General features: G+C 39.6%; 1 protein-coding gene and 1 non-coding gene across 2 annotated transcripts in view; both read left to right on the forward strand.

The window, feature by feature from the left end:
• Positions 1–12,789, forward strand: part of MSH2 (mutS homolog 2) — a 73,144-nt gene that overhangs the window by 32,316 nt on the left and 28,039 nt on the right. The window contains exon 8 of the mRNA XM_032653473.1: positions 11,464–11,573. Within this exon, the coding sequence (XP_032509364.1) occupies positions 11,464–11,573 (110 nt within the window). The remainder of the gene's footprint in view (positions 1–11,463; positions 11,574–12,789) is intronic.
• LOC116764826 lies at positions 8,690–8,796 on the forward strand. Its single transcript, XR_004353035.1, has one exon. It is a non-coding gene; the product is annotated as a U6 spliceosomal RNA (small nuclear RNA).

Raw genomic sequence — 12,789 nt, forward strand, 5'->3', positions numbered from 1 at the left:
CAGCAAATGTGTGGAGGTTTTGCCCCACACCAAGTGATTTCCTGTGACACTAACTGGGTGTTCTGCAGTTTAACTCAGTTGTGACACTGTCTCCCTGGGGATAGCATCAGATCCCATAGGTTAAGGGTTCAATCCCACAAGCCTGGTACCCTGCAGCCTCTCTACCCAGTCTCAAGCCCAGGGTATTACCTGTACTTCTGACCAACCGGTTACAGATGAGGTCCCAATGACCCCCTTCTTGGGTTTAATCAATTTGCTAAAACAGCTCACTGAACTCAGGGAAACACTTACTTACACTTAACAGTTTATTGATAAGGGATGCAGATGAACAGCCAGATGAAGAGATACAAGTCTGGGGGGGGGTGGTCCTGAGCACAGGAGCTTCTGTCCTGTAGAGTTGAGTTGCGTCACCCTGCTGGTGGATGTGTTTGCCCTCCTGAAAGCTCTCTGGACCGAACATGCCCCCCGCCACCACTACTGGGGTTTTAGGAAGCTTCCTCACGTAGGCGTGATCAATTATGAACTCCATTTCCAGCCCCTTTCCCCTCTCTGGATGATGGGGGAGTGGGGGGCAGAGCTAAAAATTCCAAGCTCCTAATCATGGCTTGGTCTTTCTGGTGACCAGCCCCCATTCAAGAGCTCATCTCGGGTCACCTTATTAGAACAAGAGATGCTCCTAGTGCTCTTGTCACTTAGGAAATTACAAGCATTTTAGGAACTGTGTCAGGAACCAGGAGCAGAGACCAGTACATTTTCTCTTATCTCACAGAGACTAGCATGGTGTAAAATGATACTCATAACTAATCAGTGGAATCAGAAGAGAAAGTCAGCATAGGAAAGAAAATTACTGTTTTGTCAAAATGACAATAGTAAGAAAGGAAAATGAGGTGTATTGTCAGGGAAAGTATTACCTGCAAATGAAGGAATGGAAACAGGTGGCTGTGCTCAACAAAAGGGGTGACGTGACCCGAGAATCTGAAAAGGAAGAGAGGGCAGGGGCCATGAGGGAGGATAAGAGGCCAAAACTGTAGGGCGGCTTGTTGGTGGTGGAGGAATAACGGAGATGCCCTTGTGCTAAAGGTTGTTATTCAGAGCGATTGAATTATTTTGATCTTTTACCATGATTGACTGCATTTCAACTGTTGGCTTCTTTGCTAATTTGGTAATGTTTTGGCTCCAGCCTCATACTTGTGTGAATACTGTAAACTTTCATTAACAGCATCTTGCTAGCCTTTTTTCCACTTACATGAATTTTTAAATCCATTTCACAAATATATTTAAAGGGTCAGATAAAATTTAATCGTACTTCATAAAACTTCTAGGTTGGAGTTAAGGAAATTACGTTATATTAGTCAAGGGAACATAGGCATAGAATAAATTTTTAAATCTTTGTTAATTGAAACTCATGTCTTTTTATTATCATTTACCAAAATATTTACTAGAACAAGGATGTTAATACTAACTTGATAATTAATTTAGACTTTAGGTTGGTTTTTCCGGTCATATTCTATTTGGAAAGTCTGATTCAGCAGATTTGTGACTAGTGGTAGGCCTTGGACCTGAGTTAGTGTCGGGAGGACACATGTAGGAAGGCACCTCATATCTGTTACCCAGAACTCTCCTATAGTTCATTTTGATTTTAGTGTTACTTGCTCATTTAACTTGATTAGAAAATCTTAGTGTCTTTTTCTTAATTATTTTGCCAGCCGTTTCCAGTTACTTCTCAGTTACATTAAATAAAATGTAAATGATTTGAGAGAGAAGACGTTTACCAGTGAGTATCAATAATTTAGGTGCAATTACAGCCAATTTACCCAGCAACCTCAATTTTGCCAGACACAGATCTGGGAAAGTCTTCTCGTGGTGGGAAGTTGGGGGCCTGTGGTGTGGTTGGTGTCTGCCTGTGGTGAATAAGACCAGGCATTGCAAGCTCGTGCCTGAAGGGGCCCGTCAGTTTACAGATAATGAGGCAGAATGGTGGGCTGATATTCTGATGAGCTGGGGAAGTCATGGTCTGACTAAAGTGGACTGCTGCTGGTTGGACTACCTGATTATCACTGAATGGGAATTCTGACTGAGGATTTCTCATATGGACACATGTTTCAAAGTCTACTCTGAATTCCTCCCTCTAAACTCTGCTTTTGGTGTTCTCTCTCTCAGTAAATGGCCCCATTATCTACCCAGTGGTCTAAGCCTTGGGAATCAGCCTTAACTGTTGCCTCTCCCATTTTGCATTCACTCAGTCACCAAATCCTGTTGGTATCGCATCATATATATTCTTCACCTCGGACACCTTTCCATCCCACTGCCAGTACCCTAGTCCAGGCTATAACATTTCTTACCTGAATTAACTGTCAGCCTCCTAATGCTTTTACTGTCTCTTGTCTTGGCTCTTTCTAATCGTCTTTGCTTCAGCCAACTGTCTTTCTCAATATGTAAATATATTTATAAATAAAAATATAAATGTCTTGTTAACCCTTCAGGGGTTTTTCACTGCCTTTATATATTTACTGCCCTTATATTTCACTGCCTTATATTTTTGTGCGATTACTTGTCTAATGTCTGTTTCCCTCACGTGCTATAAGGGCAGAGACAGGGCTGTTTTGGGGTTTGACAGGCCCCTCATAAATTGTTGCCTCTGCCTATCTGTCTGTCTATCCTTTCCCTCCTAGGACTCATTGTCAATGTTTCTCAGACTTTTTTGACGATGTCTCACAGTAAGATACACATTTTCATTTGACTTAGTGCATACCCATGGGTGTGTCTATGCAGTGTTAAAAAACAGAATTCAACTGAGTGAATTTTAAAGATCTTATTGGCTTTATTGAACAGTTCATGAATTGGGCAGCATCCCATCCAGGAGATAGAAAGGAGCTCTCTAGAGCTGTACAAAATGAAAGACTTTCATAGGCAGAAGGGAGCTGAAACAAGGAGGTTATAAAAAGCAGGTTGGTTATTGTAAGGTTACTTTCCTTTAGGGTATTGTAGGGGTCTGTCAGGTGTATTACCTAACTGGTGCTGATCAGGTGATTCCTGATTGGCTGGTTTAAGATTCCATTTCTGGGAGAGCCGAAACTGTAATTAAGGTAAGCCTCGATTTGGGGACATGAGGCCTAGCATAAGCGACTCCATTTGGGGCCTGTTGTCTGTTTTAACAACATGTATACATGGTATATATAAAAACTGAAATAATTATATAATAAATTGTATAAGCTGAAATAATATGTAAAACTGAAACAACAATACAGTGTACTTTGACATTTTTCAATTTTTTCAATGAAAAATGCTAAGATTTATTAAATTTATGACGGAGAAAAGTCTGCAATTTGAAAAAACAAACTGCATTTGTTTTTTGCATCTGTTCAAGTGAACTTGAACATCCTCTGGATCTCAAATATACTGCACACTCTTTGGCCTTTGTATGTGCTGTTCCTTTAGAATCAGACATTTATCCCTTCCTGTCTCACCTGGCTTTGTTGTCTTCATCTTTAGATTTTCACCTTCAAAGTAATTTCTTTGGGTAGACCTACCTTTTTCCTACATTTGAGTACACTCCTGTCCTAGTTATGCGTTTCCAAAGCACCCTGTATTTCCCTGTCATTATACTTGCCATCCTTCTTAGTAATTAGTTTAATGACTGTGTCATCTCTCCCCGACACCTGAGTGTACGGTATGTCCCCAGGGAACAAGTATTCCAGCCCAACTTCTGACATGTAATAGGCCTTCAGAAACTTCTTTTGGGAGAATGAGAAAATACCACTTAGTGTAGGAGAGAGAATGTGTCAGAAGGGAACTGAAAAGCAGTAAAAGAATGGGAAAGTACTTAGTGATGAATGGTTGTGCTAGGGGTTCAAGATGCTTTGTCTTACCATTGTTATTTAAGAGGTCCTGAAAGCTTACGGTGTTCTTTATTTTACTTTAGTGTCTATACTAATAAAGGTATGTTAGCAAAAATTGATTAATTCATTGCTTACATCATAACAAAGGACTGGTACCCAGAGTTTGTTGGGGCAGATAAGGGAGAAGCAGAAACAGCGAGAAGGTTTAGCAAACACTTGGAGTACTCACTGTGTTCCTGACACTGCTAGCTGCTGAGGCTGTGATAGGACCCCAAAACAGTCTCTGCCCTTATAGCATGTGAGGGAAACAGACATTAGACAATGACTGTCACACAAAAATATAATTTTGATAGATGTCATAAAAGGAGAATTCTAAAGTGGTATATCAAGAAAGTGCAACATTTTATTTTGGGGCAGTGCACATGCCAAAGTGGTTTTCATTGGTGTTTTTGCCACTTGACAAGTAGCCGTGCGGTTTGCGGGCTCCTAGTTCCCTGACCGGGGATTGAACCCGGGCCCCAGGAGTGAAAGCGCTGAGTCCTAACCACTGGACCGCCAGGGAATTCCCCTGAAAATTAGCCTTTCTAAATTCACTAAGGATAGTTTCCATAGTATTTCTCTCAATTGATGATTAAGTAGCATGAACATAGGCAAGATGGAGAAAACAAGTCCCCAAACTGGTGTTAATACACCAGTTAAGGCTTAGATTTAAAGCTGGCCAGGATATCATTCCAGGAGTATATTTAATGAACCACTTACCTTTTTTTTCTTTTTTTAGTATTTAAGTATTTATTTATTTTTGGCTGCATCGGGTCTTAGTTGCTGCACGCAGATTCTTCGTTGAGGCATGCGGGATATTTCCTTGCGGTGCGTGGGCTTCTCTCTAGTTGTGGCGTGCGGGCTCAGTAGTTGCAGCGCATGAGCTCAGTAGTTGTGGCTCATGTGCTCAGTTACCCTACAGCATGTGGGATCCTAGTTCCCTGACCAGGCATCAAACCTGCATCCCCTGCATTGGAAGGTGGATTCTTAACCACTGGACCACCAGGGAAGTCCCTGAACCACTTACTCTTTTTTTTTTGCGGTGCGCGGGCCTCTCACTGTTGTGGCCTCTCCTGTTGCGGAGCACAGGCTCCGGACGCGCAGGCTCAGCGGCCACGGCTCACGGGCCCGGCCGCTCCGCGGCATGTGGGATCCTCCCCCGACCGGGGCACGAACCCGTGCCCCCTGCTTCGGCAGGCGGACTCTCAACCACTGCGCCACCAGGGAAGCCCACCACTTACTCTTGATAGACTTATGGGCTTTCAGTTTATCCTAAAATTTGTTATAATTTTTATCATAGTAAATGATGATGAAATGTTTGATAGTGTTTAAATTATGCTTTGGGTTGTTACAGAATTGTAAGTACTTATGCTTATTGACCTAAACATTGCAGCAGTTTCTGAGGCACATAACAGCATTCTTTTAAAATTTTTCCTTGTGATGAGAATTCTAAGGATTTACTTACTCTCTTAACAGTTTTCATATGTATCATACAGCAGTGTTAACTGTAGTCGTCATGCTGTACATTATATCCTCAGTGCTTATTCATCTTGTAACTAGAAGTTTGTAGCTTTTGACCACCTTCCTCCAATCCCCCTCCCCTCCCAGCCACAAATCTGATCCCTTTAACTATGAGTTGTTTTTGTTGTTGTTGTTGTTTTAAGATTTCATGTATAAGTGAGATCATAAAGTATTTGTCTTTCTGGAGTTCCCTGGTGGTGCAGTGGTTAAGAATCCGCCTGCCAGTGCAGGGGACACGGGTTTGAGCCCTGGTCCAGGAAGATCCCACATGCTGTGGAGCAACTAAGCCCAAGCACCACAACTACTGAGCCTGCGCCCTAGAGCCCGCAAGCCACAACTACTGAGCCCGGGGCCACAACCACTGAAGCCCACATGCCTAGAGCCCGTGCTCTGCAACAAGAGAAGCCACTGCAATGAGAAGCCCGCACACCACAACAAAGAGTAGCCCCTCCTCACCGCAACTAGAGAAAGCCCGCGTGCAGCAATGAAGGCCCAATGTAGCCCAAATTAAATAAATAAATTAATTAATTAAAAAATATAAAGTGTTTGTATTTCTCTGACTTATTTCACTTAGCATAATGCCCTCCAGGTCCATTCATGTTGTTGTAAAGGGCAGTATTTCCTTTTTTTTTTTAATGGCTGAATAATATTCCATTTTGTGTGTGTGTGTGTCTGTGTGTGTGCACACACGCCACATTTTCTTTATCCTTTTATCCATCGATGGATACTTAGGTTGTTTCCATATCTTGGCTATTGTAAAGAATGCTGCTATGAGGATGGGAGGTGCAGATACCTTTTCCGATTAGTGTTTTGGGTTTCTTTGGTTATATTCCCAGGAGTGGAATTTCTGGATCATATGGCAGTTCTATTTTTGATTTTTTGAGGATCCTCCATACACAGTTTTCCATAGTGGCTGTACCAGTTTACAGTCCCACCAAGAGTGCTCAAGTGTTCCCTTTTCTCTACATCCTCACCAGCATTTGTTCTCTTGTCTTTTTGATGATGACCATTCTAACAGGCATGAAGTGTTATCTCATTGTGGTTTTGATTTGCATTTCCCTAATGTTGAGCATCTCTTCATGTACCTGTTGGCCATTCATATATCTTCTTTAGAAAAATGTCTATTCATGTCTTTTGTCCATTTTTAAATTGGATTAATTGGGGGTTTTTTGCTATTGAGTTGTGTTGTTAGTTTTTTATCTATTTTGGATATTAGTGCCTTATCAGATAAATGTTTTGCAAATATTTTCTCCCCTTCCATAGGTTGGCTTTTCACTTTGTTAATTGTTTCTTTTGCTGTGCAGAAGCTTTTTGGTTTGATGTAGTCCCACTCGTTTATTTTTAATTTTATTACTTGTGCTTTGGGTATTATATCCAGAAAATTATTGCCAAGACCCATGTCAAGGAGCTTCTCCCCCATGTTTTCTTTTTTCTAAAAAAATATATATATTTATTTATTTATTGGCTGTGTTGGGTCTTAGTTGTGTCATGCAGCACCTTCACTGTGGCATGTGGGATCTTTCATTGCCGTGCGTGGGTTCTTTGTTGTGGCACGTGGGCTCTAGAGTGCACAGGCTTTAGTTGCCCTGTGGCATGTGGGATCTTAGTTCCCCCACCAGGGATCGAACCCACGTCGCCTGCATTGGAAGGTGGATTCTTAACTACTGGACCACCAGGGAAGTCTCTCCCCCATGTTTTCTTCAAGGAGTTTCATGTTTTCAGGTCTTAACAAATTTAAGTATTTAATCCATTTCAAGTTAATTTTTTGTAAGTGGTGCAAGATAAAGGTCTAGTTTCATTCTTTTACATGTGAATATCCAATCTTCCCAGCACTGTTTATTGAAGAAGAATGTCTTTTCTCCATTGAATATTCAGCAGCATTCTCAAAAATGAAATCTTCAGCGAGTTATAAATGAATCTTTAGGGGCTGACAATGAATCTGGAGTTCTTAGTGAAATTATTGAATTTGATTGCTTAGATATTCCCCATTTTGATGCATTTAAGGAGTTAACAGGGACTTCCTTAGCAGTCCAGTGGTTAAGACTCTGTGCTTCCACTGCAGGTTCAATCCGTGGTCAGGGAGCTAAGATCCTGCATGCCAGGGCCAAAAAATAAAAATTATTAAAAAAAAAAAAAAAAAAAAAGAAGCAGCAGCTAACAGTTATTTCCCAGTGTGATCTTTTGTATTTTTCCTAGGTGACTGTTGCATGTATCAGAACTAATGACCAGTGATTGGTTGCTTCATAAGCCCCTTGCTCCCTTCATAATGTCATTCATTCAGCATAGAGTTATCCATTGCCTACTTTGTGCCAGGCATTGTTCTGGGAACTACAATGGTAGATATGACAGATAAGGTCCCTCTTCTTATGGAGGTTCAGTAACAGTGGAAGGGTAGAGAGAGATAAATAAATGAGCAAGAATTTCAAAGAGTAGTAAGTACAACAAAGAAAGCATAATATTTTGATGTGACAGAGTGGCTTGACTGGGCCAGGAAGATGCTGGACATGGTGGTCAAGGATGGCCTCTCTATGGAATTGCTGTCTCAGGTGAATCTCAAATGATGACAGAGAGCTCACTGTTAAGATCTAGGGGAGGCTAGTGGGGCCAGCTAGTATAAGTACCTATAGCTTGACTTGTTGAAGGAGTGAAGGGAAGCTAGGTTGTCAAGCATAGTGATAGAGAATAAGGGCGCGCTTGTTAGGAGGTGAGGCCAGAGAGGTGAGGCCTATCCAAGGTTCTTAACATTTTTCATGCTGTGGACCCTTTTGGCTTCTAATAAAGTCTATGAACCACTTGTCAGAATAGTATTTTTAAATGCGTAAAATAAAGCACATAGAGTTAGATAGGAAGCCAATTATATTGAAATACACTTATCAAAATATAAAAGAAATTCTTGAGAAATAAGTCATTTTTATTAATGCATCAAATAACATGATCTGAGTGAAGTTCGAACTTCTTTAATTTTGAACTAATGAGTTTAAATGTTAAAGGTATCTCCAAAAAACTATAATATGATATGAAAATATATCTGGAATTTTAATTGATGACAAAGACACAAGTACTGATGATACTACAGTGGTTTATTACTTACATTAACAATGGAAAAAAATGCTTGATTCCAGTTAGAGGTTAGAGAAAATGAAGATGGGATTTACTTCTCTTCTTTGTTTATGTACTACCTTGAATTCAAGGATCTATGGACCTTTGTTTAAGACCCTGGGATAGATCATGTAAGGCTTTTTAGGTTGTGGTAACTAGTGGAAGATGGAGTTTATCAAAACCCAATGGTGGTGCTCACTTTGGCAGCACATACACTAAAATTGGAACGATACAGAGAAGATTAGCATGGTCCCTGCGCAAGGATGACACGCAAATTCGTGAAGCGTTCCATATTTTTAGGTAATAGTGTTATTAAGATTTTATTTTAGTTTCTGTACTTCTGTAATTAAAAACAATCGTACTGAAAAGTATGTTATTTTGTTACTAGAAATAAACCAAAAATGATTTTTAAAAAAACAACAACCCAATGGTGCCCATCAATCGATGAATGAATAAATAAAATGTGGCATATCCATACAATGGCATATTGTTCCTCAGTCAAAAGTAATGAAGGGCTTCCCTGGTGGCGCAGTGGTTGAGAGTCTGCCTGCTGATGCAGGGGACACGGGTTCGTGCCCCGGTCCGGGAAGATCCCACATGCTGCAGAGCGGCTGTGCCTGTGAGCCATGGCCGCTGAGCCTGCGCATCCGGAGGCTGTGCTCCGCAATGGGAGAGGCCACAACAGTGAGAGGCCTGCGTATCGCAAAAAAAAAAAAAAAAGTAATGAAGTACTGATGCATGATACAACATGGATGAACCTTGAAAACATTATGCTGAGTGAAAAAAAGCCGTCACAGTATAATGTGATCCATTTATATGAAAAGACCAGAATAGGCAAATTTATAGATTCAGAAGGTGGATTAGTGATTGCCTAGGCTTGGAGGAATGGCAGGAGGTTGGAAGGAAATTGTAAGTTACTGCTAATGGGTACAGGGTTCCTTGTTTCTTTTGAGGGCAGTGACAGAGTTTGAAAATTGATTGTGGCGATGGTTGCACAAATCTGTGAATATACTAAAAACCATTGAATCATACAATTTAAAATGGAGAATTGTTTGGTATATGATTTACATCTCAATAGAGCTGTTATTTTTAATTAAAACCATAACCAATTTGGGGAAAAAAAACCCAGTTGGAAATTGCCAACTGGGGCTCAGTACAAATTACAAGTAGGGGAAGGAATTCAAGATGCTAGTGAAGGCTTTGCAGGATATGGAACAAATGAGCAGAGGAAGGGACTTTAACTCTGAGAAGAGCTGCAGCAAGGTGTGAGGGGCTAGAGGACATGTTCTGAAGTTTATACAGGTACTTCTGTAATAATACTACTTGTGTTTTCTTGGAAAACCTTACCTTCTTCAAAGTCATGTGCTAGAAAACAGAACTTACAGAAAAAAATAGATAAGGTAGACCTCAAAATATGAAAAATTTTAAGTGATTAATAACAAAAGCATTAACCTTTAATAAAAACAATAGCCTGTGTAAATCTCCATTGCATTTGTAGCCAGCATCAAGTGATACTGCAGCTTTAAAGTCTGGGGCTCATTTCCTCCTTCGAGATGCCCTTTGAGGGCATTTGCTTCAAATGTCAGTTTCAACAAAGTTAAAAATCTGAACCGGGTATATAGAATTCAGTTGAATAAAAAATTTCTTTTTAAACGGTGGCAAATGTTTTTGTACTCTTCATCTATACTCAGCCTTTCCACATACCTTAACATACTGGAAAGTATAATGGTCATTAAGCCAGCTACTCTGAGGTCTTTGTATGTTGCTAAGCTTAGTCTTAATTGTGTGAAAGCTTTCCCTTGATCTCTTCAAAACATTAATGGGCTGGGGGAAAAATCATTCGTGAACCAGTGCCACCACCATGTTTTGCTGCCATCATTCCCCTCTTTACCAATAGCATATGAGCTAATTCAGAATAAAGAACCAGGCATTGTAGCACAACAGACATTATGTGGGCAAAGTTGTTTATAGACTGTCTAATGTTTCACACATATGTACTATTTTCTAAATATGTCTAGATGCTGTTGTGATTAATAATAAAATATGAATTCTCACAATAGTTTTACTGACTGCCATCATAACGTTTTCATCATTTTCTCAATCAAGAGCTACCAATACGTCTGGAAAATGTTGGGAATTGTTGCTTTGGAGTGAAATGCAGTATGGTAGAGATTACTTGCAGCGTTCTCCTAAGGGAGTTTGTTGGAGATCAGAAGAAAATCCTTGTGTTATAACCAATAATAATGCGTGGTAACTATTGCTGAGCTTCTGTTGTGTCAACTACTGTATATATACTAAGCATAGTTGTCTTATTTATTCATCTTCTAGGTAGCTGTTGTTATTACTCCCATTGTAATAGACGAGGAAAAGGAGGCTCCAGATCACAGAGCCATAGATACCAGAGCAGGGATTGGCTTCCAGGTCTCTCTACTCATGCCTTTCACACTATAGACTCTGTTGCTTCACTTACTTCTCTTCACATAATTCCCCAGCATGTGCTCTTGAACAGCATCAGGCGAAGTTCCATTTACTTGTGGTTTGATTTAACCTCTGTTAATTGGAGTACTGTATTATTAATGGAAATTAGGGATTTATAAGGTAAGTTAGATATTTTATGACTTCAACTTTGGGTTATTAAATCTAAAAAGAAACGCTATTCATTTGGTTGTAATTAATGTCACGTTTCTGCATCTATAGTACCTCTTCTGAAGGAGGTTTAACAGACATGCAGGGCAGGCAGTGTTTTATTGGTAGGAAACTTTGAGTGCCAGATCATCTCCCTTACTATATAAGTACTAAACACATTTGAATTAAGATACCTGAGTGAGTAGTAACTTCAGAGATCTGCTACACAGTTTGTGCTTTTGGGATCAAAGGCTGCTCATTATTGCAAATTTTCATGATTTGTAGTTTTGTATTTTTAATATAGGACCTATTTATTTATTTACCTTTTGCTTTCTTTTAGGAAAACATCAGGCATTGTTGTTGGCAGTTTTTGTGACTCCTCTTATTGATCTTCGTTCTGATTTCTCCAAGTTTCAGGAAATGATAGAAACAACTTTAGATATGGATCAGGTATGCAATATACTCTTTAAAACAAGTGGCAGAATAGTTTTGAAAAGCAAAGGCACATCAGAAAACTTTCCAGATTTCTCTTTTTAATATTTAATTTCGGCACTTTTGTAAGGCACGTTTGAGACAGTGGATGTAAGATTAAGTGATGGGAAAAGGTTTTTAAACTTTTTTTTAATAACAGTCATTTCAGTGGACGAAAATTAAGAAAGATTAACAGAGGAAGTGAATGTTGGGCATAAGTGGCCTGGTTAAAGGAAATTTTATAAATAAAAGATTTCACATGTGCAAGCTGAGTTTTGTTTTAATTCCAAGAAAGAAGGAAAGTTATAGTCACTGGAAAAGGGAAAGGTATAGAGGTAAACATAGAACGTAAGAGAAGTCAGCTTCTCTTGTTTTATTTTCCATGTAGAGAAGGTCTGTGGGGGAGGAGGTTAGAGTATGGGTGTATCTCCTGAGTAGTTGTGTACTAAAAAGTTAACCATGACTCTAAATACTAATACTTTGAAATTTTCTACACTAACTTTCCTGTTAACTGTAATCATGCAGGAAATATGTGCTTACATTATTCTTATTAAGAATAGTTAGATTCTTTGCATTCTTCTTAATAACTGGATTAAGTGGAGTTAACATTTGCCATATATGATGTTGATTTATTTTGTTTTTACTGGATCATTAACTGAGATTTAAAGAAATTAAACCTCGTTTACTCTGTGCTCTTTGGATTTTAGAAGCACGTGTGTATGTGTGTGTGTGTGTGTGTGTGTGTGTGTGTGTGTGTGTGTATGTGTGTGTATAAATGCTCTTTTCTGGTAATTTGTCAGTGATAGGGCAATCTTTTCCATTTACTTGTAGGTTAAACAGTCAGAAAACTTGCATCATTCATCCTTTGTTTAGGAAAACTTGTGTTTTAGCTCTTGTTTCCTCTGTAATGTTGCTGTTAGTGGAATGATTTTAGGTGCCCAACTTTTAGATCATTGGGAGCCCAGCAATCTGTTTTAACAAGCCCACCAGGTGATTCTGATACATGATTAAGTTTGAGACCCACAATATTAAGGCATGGAGATAGCAACTTAGAAGTTTCTAATAAAGCTGGCCACAAAGGGCAAAATCAACTGTAGCATTTCATCAGAGCTTTGCCTGGCCTCGGGGTTCCTTCAAGTGTGTAAATAGGTGTAATGACATGGAAAAGTTCAATTCTTGCTTTCCCACCTCGATC

Source organism: Phocoena sinus, chromosome 13 (genome assembly GCF_008692025.1).
Source record: "Phocoena sinus isolate mPhoSin1 chromosome 13, mPhoSin1.pri, whole genome shotgun sequence".
Classification (NCBI taxonomy): domain Eukaryota; kingdom Metazoa; phylum Chordata; class Mammalia; order Artiodactyla; family Phocoenidae; genus Phocoena; species Phocoena sinus.